This window comes from Ochotona curzoniae, unplaced genomic scaffold, assembly GCF_017591425.1.
Source record: "Ochotona curzoniae isolate NIBS_2020 unplaced genomic scaffold, NIBS_Ocur_1.0 contig_3498, whole genome shotgun sequence".
Taxonomy (NCBI): domain Eukaryota; kingdom Metazoa; phylum Chordata; class Mammalia; order Lagomorpha; family Ochotonidae; genus Ochotona; species Ochotona curzoniae.
Window position 1 is genome coordinate 14,923,980 of NW_024465885.1, and position 12,008 is coordinate 14,935,987.

At 40.2% G+C, this 12,008-nt stretch overlaps 1 protein-coding gene across 1 annotated transcript in view; it reads right to left on the bottom strand.

Moving 5' to 3' along the window:
- EPHA6 (EPH receptor A6) overlaps window positions 1-12,008 on the bottom strand; it is a 795,505-nt gene that overhangs the window by 34,635 nt on the left and 748,862 nt on the right. The window contains 1 exon segment of the mRNA XM_040980604.1: window positions 2,950-3,099. Within this exon segment, the coding sequence (XP_040836538.1) occupies window positions 2,950-3,099 (150 nt within the window).

Below are 12,008 nucleotides of genomic sequence, written 5' to 3' on the forward strand. Positions count from 1 at the left end.
GGAATGGGCTTCATGGTGGAATCTCTGCCTGGCTGACTGCAGCTTCTCCTGCCTCCAGATACAGTCTCTGTGGCCAAATGAGGTGTAATAGACAAAACCATTCTCTACATGGTCATCTGGGACACAGATCCTCAAGTTAACGGCCAGAATGGGATCCAAGAAGGAGAGGCTGACAACAACATTTGAACCACTGCAGGCAACAATTCAGAACAGTTGACAGAGCAGTTTAGGCTGAGAACGACCCCACTGGATTTTTTCCTGCAGAAGCTGCTCTCCTAAAAGTGCTCTTGTTGTCTGGTGCCTTCACTTGCAGCTTCTCTGCATAGTGGAAGTTTTATCTCACTCCTGCACCTCCACAGAGACTCAGCAAAGTCTGAAACTTCCAAAAGGAACAACATGAATCATTCACTTGCTGAGAAAAGTGTATTACTATTTTTTTCGGACATTATAGATTCATAGCATGGTACTATTAAAAGGAGCATTAAAATGATCTAACTCAGTCCCTTTATTATATTTTTCAGTCAAGAAATTTGAAAGGCCAAGTGATTTTCAGAGTTGAAGTACAGTCTGCATAACCACTGTCATAGTTAATAAATTGGTGGGGTACAATGTACTTCAGATGCTAAGATAATCTAGGTAGCAGGAAAACCTAAAGAGTTACTTGCCAAATCCTATTATAAGAATAACTATATAAGGGTTTCTAATAGGAATGACTTATTATGACTTTTATGACCATGAAATGATGGCTTTTATGAATATATTTTGCAATATGCACACACATAATGTATGTGTGTGTGTGCATATGTGTGTGTGTGTATGTAAATCAAACATCCAACACTCTTTATCCTCCTGTAGTGCTTCTCCCCTATAACTTTGATTACCATATCAACATTTCACTTACTTATTTAATTTATGGTCAGTTTCCCTCCCCTTAAGAAGTTAGCTCCATGAGGGCAAGACTATCAAACTACTAAGGCAGACACAATTAATTCATCTTGTCCTTGCCCAGAGGGAAGTTGAATTTAGAAGTTCGTTAGAATTCTCTTCTAAGAGCACTGACAAACACTTCTTCTATAATTCTAGGGAAATCATGTCATGAAGCATAGAGATGTCTCAGTCTTGTGACCATAAACAAATGGATTGCATGACCATATCTTCCCAGTGCTCTGAGAGTATAACATTTGTTCCCTCCTATATTTCTAGCATCTGAAGTGCATGTGGTGTATATTTTTAAAGGGATTTTTTGTAACAATACTTACATGTAATGTGAATATTAACATACATCATCTGTGAAAACTCTGGCATTTTTTACTCACATAGGTATTTCACTTTTTTTTAATTTAGAACTTAGAAAATTTAAAAATTTAAGTGTGTCAAGGAACTTGTTAAGACAGAGTACGGTATCAGTTGTGGAAGGCACTTGAACTCAGTATTGCTGCGCAACAAGAAAGAACTTGCACTGTGGGAAGGGATTTTTTTTATTTGGGAGACTGACTTAAGCTGCAAATTTTAGTCAAAACGGGGAAAGGGGGCAGATATTATTAAAAAGCAGAAAAGAGAAACATGGATTCCTTTTGGGAATGAAATTTCTGCTTATGGAATTCAATTTTAGAACAAGCTGGGAAAGTGGTGAGGAACTGTTCCAAACAAGGCCCAAACAAGGTCAGGGACTAGCATTAAACCCTTCCACTAGAATTCCATGCAGCATATGTGTCTTCAGGTAAATGCCCTGGCTCCCAAATTGACAGTGGCTCAAAGGTGGCTAGAAAGGTACATTTCTTAACTTATGGCCAAATTCTACAAGACCACACCGATTTTGTCTTTTCATAGGATGCTTTGGAAATCAATGACTGGACAGCACGCATGACCTCAAACCTGATGCTGTGTAGGTTTCTGGATTAAGCATTTCCAACACTGTCAATAGATGTGGGATTAAACGGAATGAGTTTCTAAAGTAATGCCATATGGTAGGCAGAAACAAAAACTTCGGCTAGCCAGCTAAACTTCAGTCTTGGGAATGTATACGCTTTCTCTCTGAGAAAGTTCCTAAACTGCTCAGACAATCTGAGGTTAAGATGGCACAGTAAATTGAAGTTTGTGGAGTTTCTGAAGGGATTAGCTGAGAAGAAGGAATGAGATGTGGCAACAGGTGTACACTGTGTGTGTTCAGGGATTATTTGTAGACACCTAATGTATGTGCATATGTACATTCAGAACATTGTCACTTGTAAGTTCCCACTGTCTTTGTCTTCAAAACCACCAAATGCCTTGAGGAAGGCAAGTGAGTAGAGCAAGTTTGAATTCTGAGATGATGAAGGAAAACAGTGCATATTTGCATTGTCAGGGTACACACGTCTTTTGACTGCTGCTTCTATCACTGTGAAAACATCATGGCAGTTACACATCGGACTTACTGTTCTATAATATTACCAGCCATTGAAGTGATGTTTATAGGTGAAATACAAATACAAATTTAGAACATTACATAAAGGGCTATATATCTCCAAAGGTGTATTCTGGTTGACATATATTGGAAATATACTGCCTGAAAGCATTCATTTTTTTCGCCAATCAATAATTAGTCCCAAGTAATTTGTTCTTTACCATGGTGCCTTGAAATGCACAAAGGAAGACACGATAAACATCACTCTTAGATTTCGCTCGTACACCGAGGCTATTGCCAAAGCAATCATGCTACATTAGAACAAGTGTGGAAGTCTCCAGTATAGGAGGTAGATCTGACACTTACCTCACCAACCCCTCAGCAGGCCCCTAAGATACCAAACACAGCTTAGGGCGAAGAATTCTTCAGCTTCTCAGAGGTACCCAGTGACAGTAAACAACTTTCAGAAAAATAAGGTTGGTCTGAGCGGAGACAACAGGCCTGGTTCCCCTCAGAGCTCCTGTGTTTACATCCCCAAAGGCAACTGTAGCTATCACAGCACTTACATCTTGGTTGGACATTTCCCAGTATGGTCTCTCTCCGTAGGACATCACCTCCCACATGACAATGCCATAGCTCCACGCGTCACTTGCTGAGGAGAATTTTCTGTAGGCGATAGCTTCTGGGGCTGTCCATCGTATAGGGATTTTTCCACCCTGGAAAGCAAATTGAAGATTTCTAAGCTGGCTCACAAGTCTACCAAGTAAAAGTTATACTTAAATTAAATCTCTGTTGTCAGAAAAGTGCGAGTATTTCATCAGAGCATTGGCGTTTCATTGTCAAAATCAAAAAGAAAACCAGAATACTGTTAAAATCTCAGAAATACTTTTCTCATGATGGTTATTCAGTGAAAAACACTTTAATGGGAAATAAGTCACACTTCAGAAATAGTTCCATTCATTAGGGAAATTTATTTTTACTTTAGACCCACACAATTAAACCCACTATTATCCCATTTGAAAGAAGTTTCTGATTATGGGACATTAAAAGTAAGCATCATTCAACACTCATTAAACATTGTATTGCATTATAAATAATAAAGAGAATAAGGACTAACCTAATTGAAGACAAGTAGTTAAATATAGAACTGAGACATTCTACAAACTCACTTTTTATCAGCATTTCCTTTTCTTTTCATCTGCTATGACTGCATTTATTTAAGCTCTTTAACACTATGCAAAGGACACCTGAGAAGGCTAATCTTTCTTTCAAATACTGCAGGCTAGTTTATATTCTTGTTCTTCAGTGCTCAAGTTAACATTTAAACATATTAAAGGGATTAAACTGCATGCATTTAATCTGCACAGTTCAAGTATTAGAGTCTGCCATTTTGTTATACTTAAGTTTTTATTAACATTTATTACATTTTATCTGTTGAAACACTCTATAAATCCCTTTTTACTGCTACAACAAGAAGAAAACTATCTATCTCCCGATTTATAAACTTTATAATCTTTGCAGTTTGGAACTGCAAGTTCAGAGGACAAGGGTGACCGTCCAGCCACTAGATGGTGCAAGAGAACAACAAGCCGCTCCCAAACCAGCCTCCTCTCAAAGCAGGAGTCTGACAAAATTGCTCAGAACCCACCAGGATCGAATTATTTTTAACATTATCAGCATTTTCATTATCACATCACCTGATCACCCACTGTGTGTAAATTCCAGTGCTAATATTAGTGGGAGAGGAAAGAAATAAAGTGCCTGGTCCTTGAGGAATTGAGGTTAAACAAACACTTCTAAAAGCAAAGCTGTCAGTAATCTAATCATCACTCATTTAGTAATTGAAAGACTGCTTATTTTAATAAAGGGAATCATCAGGAAAAGGAACAACTTAGTTTTCATAGAGCAGATGAGAGCACCCACGGGACCCTCACTTTAAAGGCTTTGGAGTTGTAGGGAGGACTGGGAGAAAAACTGAAGCTGGTGCCTTGATTTGACAGGTGAGCTGAGTGAGTCTAGGATTGAGAGATGTAGAAGTTATCCATCTCTACCACCTCTTCAGGTACCTAAAATGTCATGCTGTCATAGAAGCAGTATGGGCATTTGCACAAAGTGGGTGAAAAGTTCAGCAAAACTAATTATACTTCTTTGATACATATGACTTATCATCATGTCACAGCAGCAAAATGGAAGGGATCCTGAAGGCTACGAATTTTTAAAAAGATTTTTTTTTTATTTGAAAGGTGGAGAAGCAGAGAGATTCTTCAATCTGCTTGCTTCCTTCCAAAGGCATGGTACTACTGTGGCTGGGCCAGACTCAAATCAGGAGGCTGGAACTCAGGCGGAATCTCCCTCCTGGCAGGCAGCAGCCCAAATTCTTGAGATATTACCTTTGCCTCCCAGGGAGTGCATTAACAGGAAGCTGGGATTGGAAGTGGAGCCAGGGCTGAGCCCAGGAGCTCCGGTATGGGATGAGGGTGTGTAAGTGGTATCTGAAGTACGTACTAAATGCCTGTGGTGAGATTCATTCCTAAACTTGCACAAATAACAAATAACTTTTCAGAACACACATTTCCCATAAAGAAGTTACCTTATATAGTAAATACCTGTCAAATATTGAACTGGGTGTTTTGATACTAGCAAATATTTAATTGAAATTCAATTGGGCCGTCTATATTGTTAATCGCTACATTTGACAGCCCTAATCCAAAGCATTAAAAGAATCAGATTATAGAACATTATAAATTATCCAAATAAATATGAGGCAGTGAGGCCATTCCTGATTGTATCTGCACACTAATACTACAGCATCCTTAACTTTATTATTTGCTTTGGCCAAGATACCTCAATCTGTGGCTCAGTGTATTGATACCACTTAGACTCAGAGTTGTTTGAAATATGGAAGCCATACTTCCAGGGATTAAAGACCTCAGAACACATGCAAGAGTTTCAGTCTCATATAGCTTTTTGACCATAGATTTTTGTTGTGGCACAAACAGCACGTGGAAGTTTGAACTGCTATTGTGACAGGCTGTACCGTTGGTAAATCTTTGTGAATTCTATTAATACAGGCCAAAACCCAGAGTTAGTGATGATTTTATGTTCATTCACTCATTCCCTTGCAAATGGTATCTCCTATTTCATGTGAAAGAGTCACACAAAATCCTCTTTGAAGTAACTTGAAACCAATGTTCATGATAATTTTATCACTTTTCTTCATAAGTGTTGTGACCTGGATTTCATTCCTTCTAAATGTAAAGCCCTATCCTCCAGTGTGGCTATATTTTGACATAAGGTTTCTTCTTCTTTTTTTTAAGGTAATTATGGTTAAATGAAGCCTTAAGGGAATGTCTATAAACCGCTATGATGGGGGTCCTTAGAAGAAGATGGAGGGAGGTGTGCAGGTGTGGAGCTGAAGCCATCAGGGGAGAGCCCCTGCAGGCACTCAGCTGGCAGCCACCAACAGGCCACGTGTGCTGACACCTTGACCCTGCACTTCCAGCTTCCAGAACTGTGAGCTAGGTTGATGGTGCCACCCAGTCTATGGTATTTTCTTAGGGAAACTCTAGAAAAATATTTGCTACCCCTGTAGGAAAACAATATATGTTTCGAAGTATTTTGTTAAAATGAACATTGCAAAAATTTTATCTTGAAATGAAAAGTGGGAGTTAGAATGAAAAAAAAAAAAAGAAGTAAAGTAGAACCAAAATTGGGAGTAGGAAATACAATTCTTAAACCAGAATGCATGATAGCATGAATTGGAAATGGTGCACAAACTGGCAATTCTGTGCACATGTGTGACAGAAATAAGGAAGCATTCACTCTAAACTCTCTCCAAGGGCATGGATAAATACAGTTTTATATTTAATCCAAGATGAGGAAGAAAGGAAGAAGCCCTTAAAGCTACCATGTTGTGTCTATTTCCTTCCTAGATAAGTCTAGTCCTTCTTAAGTGAGTATGCAAACTTATACTTTTTGGCTTAATGCCATCTACATGATTTTTGCCTATGATCTTGAATCACACACAGAGTAATGTACATGGGTACTTTTTTCCTCTCAATATCTCTACCAGATGTTCATTTCAGGTTTCTAGAATGAACAAATAGTATTTCCAATTTGAAATTGCAATCATGGAACACTACATGTTGCTTTACATATGGTTATGAAGGAAAAAATGATGAAAAATGTTAATCAAAATGATTACATGTAATTCAAAGGACCCACCTCATGTAACAACACCTCCCCTCTCTAGCAAACTTATTTAGAGATCAGAAGAGAAATAGGAAGTAAACAAACTAGACCATTACTGGAGCAGTTATTAGTAAGCCTTTTTTTTTCTCCACTGTTTTTCAAAACACATGTAGAGTTTGTTATCTAATAAATGATTAGCTGGTTGTAGCTGAAAATATGTGGGAGTATCAACAATATTATACACATGTGTGCCCTTGTGTATCACATATACTAGAGAGAAATCATATACTATTTGTCTTTGTGTCTCTCAAATAAAATAAAAATTAAAACTTTTTAAAATAAATTCACTAATTTCAAGTACTCTGTTATAGCAAAGCCAAATAGATTGAGATCATACAATTTTTGTAGGATGATATACATTATAGAAATATGTGACAAATAGTCATGTTTTAGGTAGCAGTCATGGAAGAAATCTTGTCAAATAATTTTTGGACCCAACCCTGTATTTTCACAGGAGTGATATTAAACTTATGGAGGCTTTATAATGAACCCAAGTGGAAAAATTCCATAGATAAGCAAGAAACATTTTCAAGGCCTCTGCCCAATTTTCATTTACCGGTTTTGTCAGCTATCTTAATGGTAAATGGCAGGGACCAGCATTGTGGCACAGCCTGTTAAACTGCTACTAATGTGGCCAGCATCCCATATTAACATCAGTTTTAGTCCTAGCTGCTTCACTTGCAACTCAACTCCTTGTTAACACACCTGCAAAATGAGTGGAGTATGGTCTGAGTGCCTAGGCCCCTGCCTGTCAGGTGGGAGACATGAACGGAGTTCCTGTCTCCTAGCTTTGGCCAGGCCCATATCTGGCTCTTGCTGCAACTGCGCAGTGAAGCAGTGATGGAAATGTCTCTCCTTCTCTCTATATCATGACGCCTTTCTCATAAAGAAACACATGTTTTAAAAATAAAAATAACCGAAAATAATTTCAATAAATAATAATTTGCCTGAAAACTTTCCTTTTGTTATATCTTCAATCTAACTCTGCAGTATTCAAAGTTCAATTGGTAAAGTATATTAAAGGAATTTCTGAGAGCAATTTTGAATAAATAGTATGCTTTTTATGAGCTAAAAATTGTGAGATGAAAGTGTACTATTAATTCTTTGTGAAGTTGTGGGCAGATCTTAACACTTTGGAGCTTGGATTTCAGATTTGTAAATTGAAGGGATTTGAATCAATCACCACGAAACAATAAACTCTAAAGTGTTTTACTATTTGTTCAGTTTCTCACTTCCCAATAAATTGTAAGAAGATGGCCACACAGTCCATGGTGGGTACTTGACTGTGTAAGCTGACAGCCTGATGGCAGGCAAAAGAGGATGACATTCTCTTGAATTACATCCTAGGCCAATAATTTGTGGTCATCATGCTCACCCCGAGTGGGTAGCCAGAGATAAAGTAACATAAACACCCTTTTTAAAGAAGGCAGTTGCATGAATAACACATCTTCGAAAAATACAAAGCCAAGACACTGATTTTATATTCTTTTCCTTTTTTACTCGAATTGATTTTCTATCTGGAAAAGTTTTAATATGGAATTGTACTGGTAACAGAAGAAGGAATTAACATGAAGGAGTTTCTTAAATTTTAATTTCATTTCAATGGGATTATCTGTGAGAAGCAATATGGTGTTGCAAACATTGGTGGAGGCGGACAGCATTCCCGGGCCTTCTGCTTAATTCACTGTGTGTCCCAGGAAAACACAATGATTCACAGGAAGAAATTCATAAATACTGGTCTTGTGGACAATCTCCACTAAAGGCATCTTTCTCTTGAGAATCACTGATCATGAAAACCAAGTTCAAGTCTGGAGCATATTTTCCTGGTTCGTATTCCCTAAACAAGCAATTTTAGTGAAGAACTAGGCTATGTTGCCTGTGCCACTTAAAATTACTCTCCCTCCCCTTTGAGAGAGAGAGGCACACACACCCCTCTTTCATTGAAATTTCCTCACCTGGGGTAATTTTTATGGCAGTCACTGATGATTTCCTATAATATGAGGATAGTATCTGTCCTCACTTGAAGAAAAACTGAGGATTAATGAGGGAATGAATTCAGAGGAAGGAATTGGCATAATTTGGGTTCTAGATGACATTGTTCACTGAAGTTTGAGGGTGTTGGGTTTTATGAACCCAGAATTCATCAACTGCTTGGCTTTTTTTTTTTCTGAAATACACACAATATTTTCAGGACTAAGATTAAAAAAAAATAAGTGAGTCTTCAATGTCTTTAGATAGGACATGAGCCATGTAGGTCCTCACTGCTTCACTTCTCATTCAGTCTTCCATCAGATAACAATAGAGCTATTTCCATTATCTTCGTGGTTCCGCAGGCACTGCTGTCCCATCCACGTCTCTTCTAACTCAACTCCCTGTCCAAATATGAATTAAATAATTATCTACATTTAGAATTTACTTTAGAAGGCATTTCCTCAGAGAATAGGAACAGATGAGAAATAATTTCAAGTAAACAGCTAAATCATTAGTTCATGTTTCTTTGCTAAGAATATTTTTAACTACGATAGACTTTCTCATTTTCTTATCCTCTCATTACATAACTGAGATTACACTACATTTTTATGCCTTGTTTAAATGGATCAACAGCTTAGTGACTGCTATTTTTTTGTTCCCCTAATAAAATAGTGCATATATTCAAGGTCTCAAGAATTAGGATCCCTTTCATCGTCCTCTTCCCAGATTGCTCCTGAAAAATGATCCTTTGCCATCTATTTCTCAGTCCTCAATTTCAGTGGGAACATAGGTGCTACATCATTATGTGAATAACACTATTCTAGAAGATATCTGTTAAATTAGACTTTCTGTTCTATTCTGTAAGGTAGATAATGTACAGCACAATGCTACTATAATATGGGAAAATTTAAGCATACACATTATTATAAGGGCTGCCGTTGTATCTGCCTACAACACTGCTAACAGTATAGGTGAGGATTTTAAAACAACCTATCTCTCATTATAGTTCTGCAAACGTACAGGATGGCAACGTCTCAGGGGGACAGCTGACAATACTGCAGTTAAAAATACTATTCCCATTCTTCTCTGGACAGCAGCACATTTTCTGAGCTTCTCAGTCTCTCTCTCTCTCGCTCTTTCTCTCTTTCTCTCATTATACTCTCTTTAGGCCAGCTCTGCAGAAGATGGGCTACTCTAGCTCTCCCTCTCCAGTGTATTTTAAAGATTTTAAAATTTTCTCATTAATAGTAAATATATGGTTATGATCTATTGAGATTTTTATTTTTTATAATTTATAAATTTATTTTTTATATTGATTATATATAGGCCAGTAGAGGATGTCAAGTGCTTCATTAAAGGAAGGAAAGCAGAGCTGGCTCTTATATCCTCCATGTACATCTGGGCATGCTGTCCACAGCATAGCTGTCAGCAACTAAAGAGGCAAGGTTGAATCACATACACTGTGATTTTCCCTGTGGCCAGAGTTTGAGTCTGACAATCTAGTCTGGGGGCTCCAAGAAATCTTGTTGGAGTGACCTCATAGCCGATTCTTGTGTGGGACACCTAGTACAGGGTCATGTGTGATAAGTCACCTGCACTAGCTAATGCATATACCATGTACTGGTAGATGTGCAATTGTCTGGTTAGTTCTGCTCTCAGTGCTATCTCATGTGAACTGGCAGGTGCTGTGGACTAACCCAGGTCAGCTCACCACAGGTCTGGTCCCCATGTACACCTATGGGTAGGTGCTATTGCCTTGTCAGGGTGAGCCCAAGTAATTTCCAACAAGCCCTTCCACCAGTCCTAGGTTTTTGTGCATGCTGGCATGTACTATGGTCTAGCCTGGCCCATCCCATCTGGTTCTCCTGCATACCCTGACTGCCGTGGCTTAGCTTACCCAAACCCACCCCTAGATCTAGCCCACACACATGCCTTTGGATATGGACACCTTGTCCAGCCAGATTCATCCCCAGCCCTGGCTCTTGTGCTCATCAGCAGGACATGCAGTCTAGTGGTGAAGTTCCTACAATTCTTTTACCAGGCCCACTCCCCGAACTGAATCCTGTGCTTGCCAGGCAGTACTGTGGTCCAGCCTGACATGCCTCATACAGTACTTGCCAATGGGTGCTACAGCACTGCTTGGACCAGCCCACCACCAGTCCCAGCTCTCCTGCTCACCTGTGGAATCAGCAGCCTAGCAGAGGAGTCCCCCGTGATCTCCTACCATGCGTATTTTCCAGCCCCTGGCTTTGTACATACCCCGTGGCCCAGTCTGGCCTGATCTACCCTTAGTTTTGACAGCTGCCACAGCTTGGCTCAGCCTTGCTCACCCCAAGTCCTGGCCTTTATGTGAATTGGTGTGTGTTGCAGTCCAACCTGGTCTGGCCTGTATCCTGTCCTGGTTGTTGCTCATGCCAGAATGTGCTGCTTATTGGCCAATCGGCTTTGCCCTCAGCCCTTGCTCTCAGGCTCATCATTGAGATCTGTGGCCTAGAAGGGCAGTTTCCCAAGCTTTCCTGCCAGGCCTTCTTCCAGGCACAGATCTTATGCCAGGGAGTTCTGCATCCCAGTCTGATGTGGCCCATCTCCAGTACTGGCACTCACTGGCATGTACTGTGGCTTAGCCCAACTGGTCCAAATCCATTCTGACACTAGTCAGTGGGTGCTACAGCTTAACATAGCCTGACCTACTGCCAGATTCATCTTTCATGTAAAATGGTGGTGCTACAGTTTAACTTATCACATCCTGCATGCATTTTGACTTTTCAGGAGTGCCAGTGGGAGCTGGGGCCTATCCCAATCTGGCCTACACATATGTTAATGGGTGCTTCAGCCTTGTCCAGCCCAGGCCACCCTATTTCTAGCTCTTATGCTCACTAGTGGGAGCTGTAGCTTAGTAGGGGTGTCCCACAAGTTCCTTTACTTGTCCCAGTTCCAGCCCTGAATCCTGCATGTGCTGGTGGGTGCTTCGACCCAGCCTTGCATGGCTGGTCCCCAGTTTCAGCTCTTACTAGTGGGTACTGCCGCCTAGCCCAACTCAGTGTAGCACATACCTGTCTAGGCTTTCATGTGTGCCAGCAGGTACTGTAAGCTGGCCTAGACCTGGCCCATGCTCACGTGCTGATGAATGCTGCTGCCCTGACTGCTGGGCTTGACCCTGCCCCAGACCTGACTCTTGTGCTCCCCAGTGGGAGCTGCAGTCCAGCAGAGGGAGCTCCCTAAGTTCTCCTACAAGACCTGCTCTAAAGCCCTGAATCTTACGGGTGTTCTCAGGCGTCATGACCCTGGTTGGAATGGTCTACCCTCAGTCCTGGCCTTTGCATGTGTCAGCCAGTACTGTAGTCTGGTCCAAACTTGCTACCTCCTCTCTCCAGCTCCTGCCAATGTCAGGTGATTTTGGTGG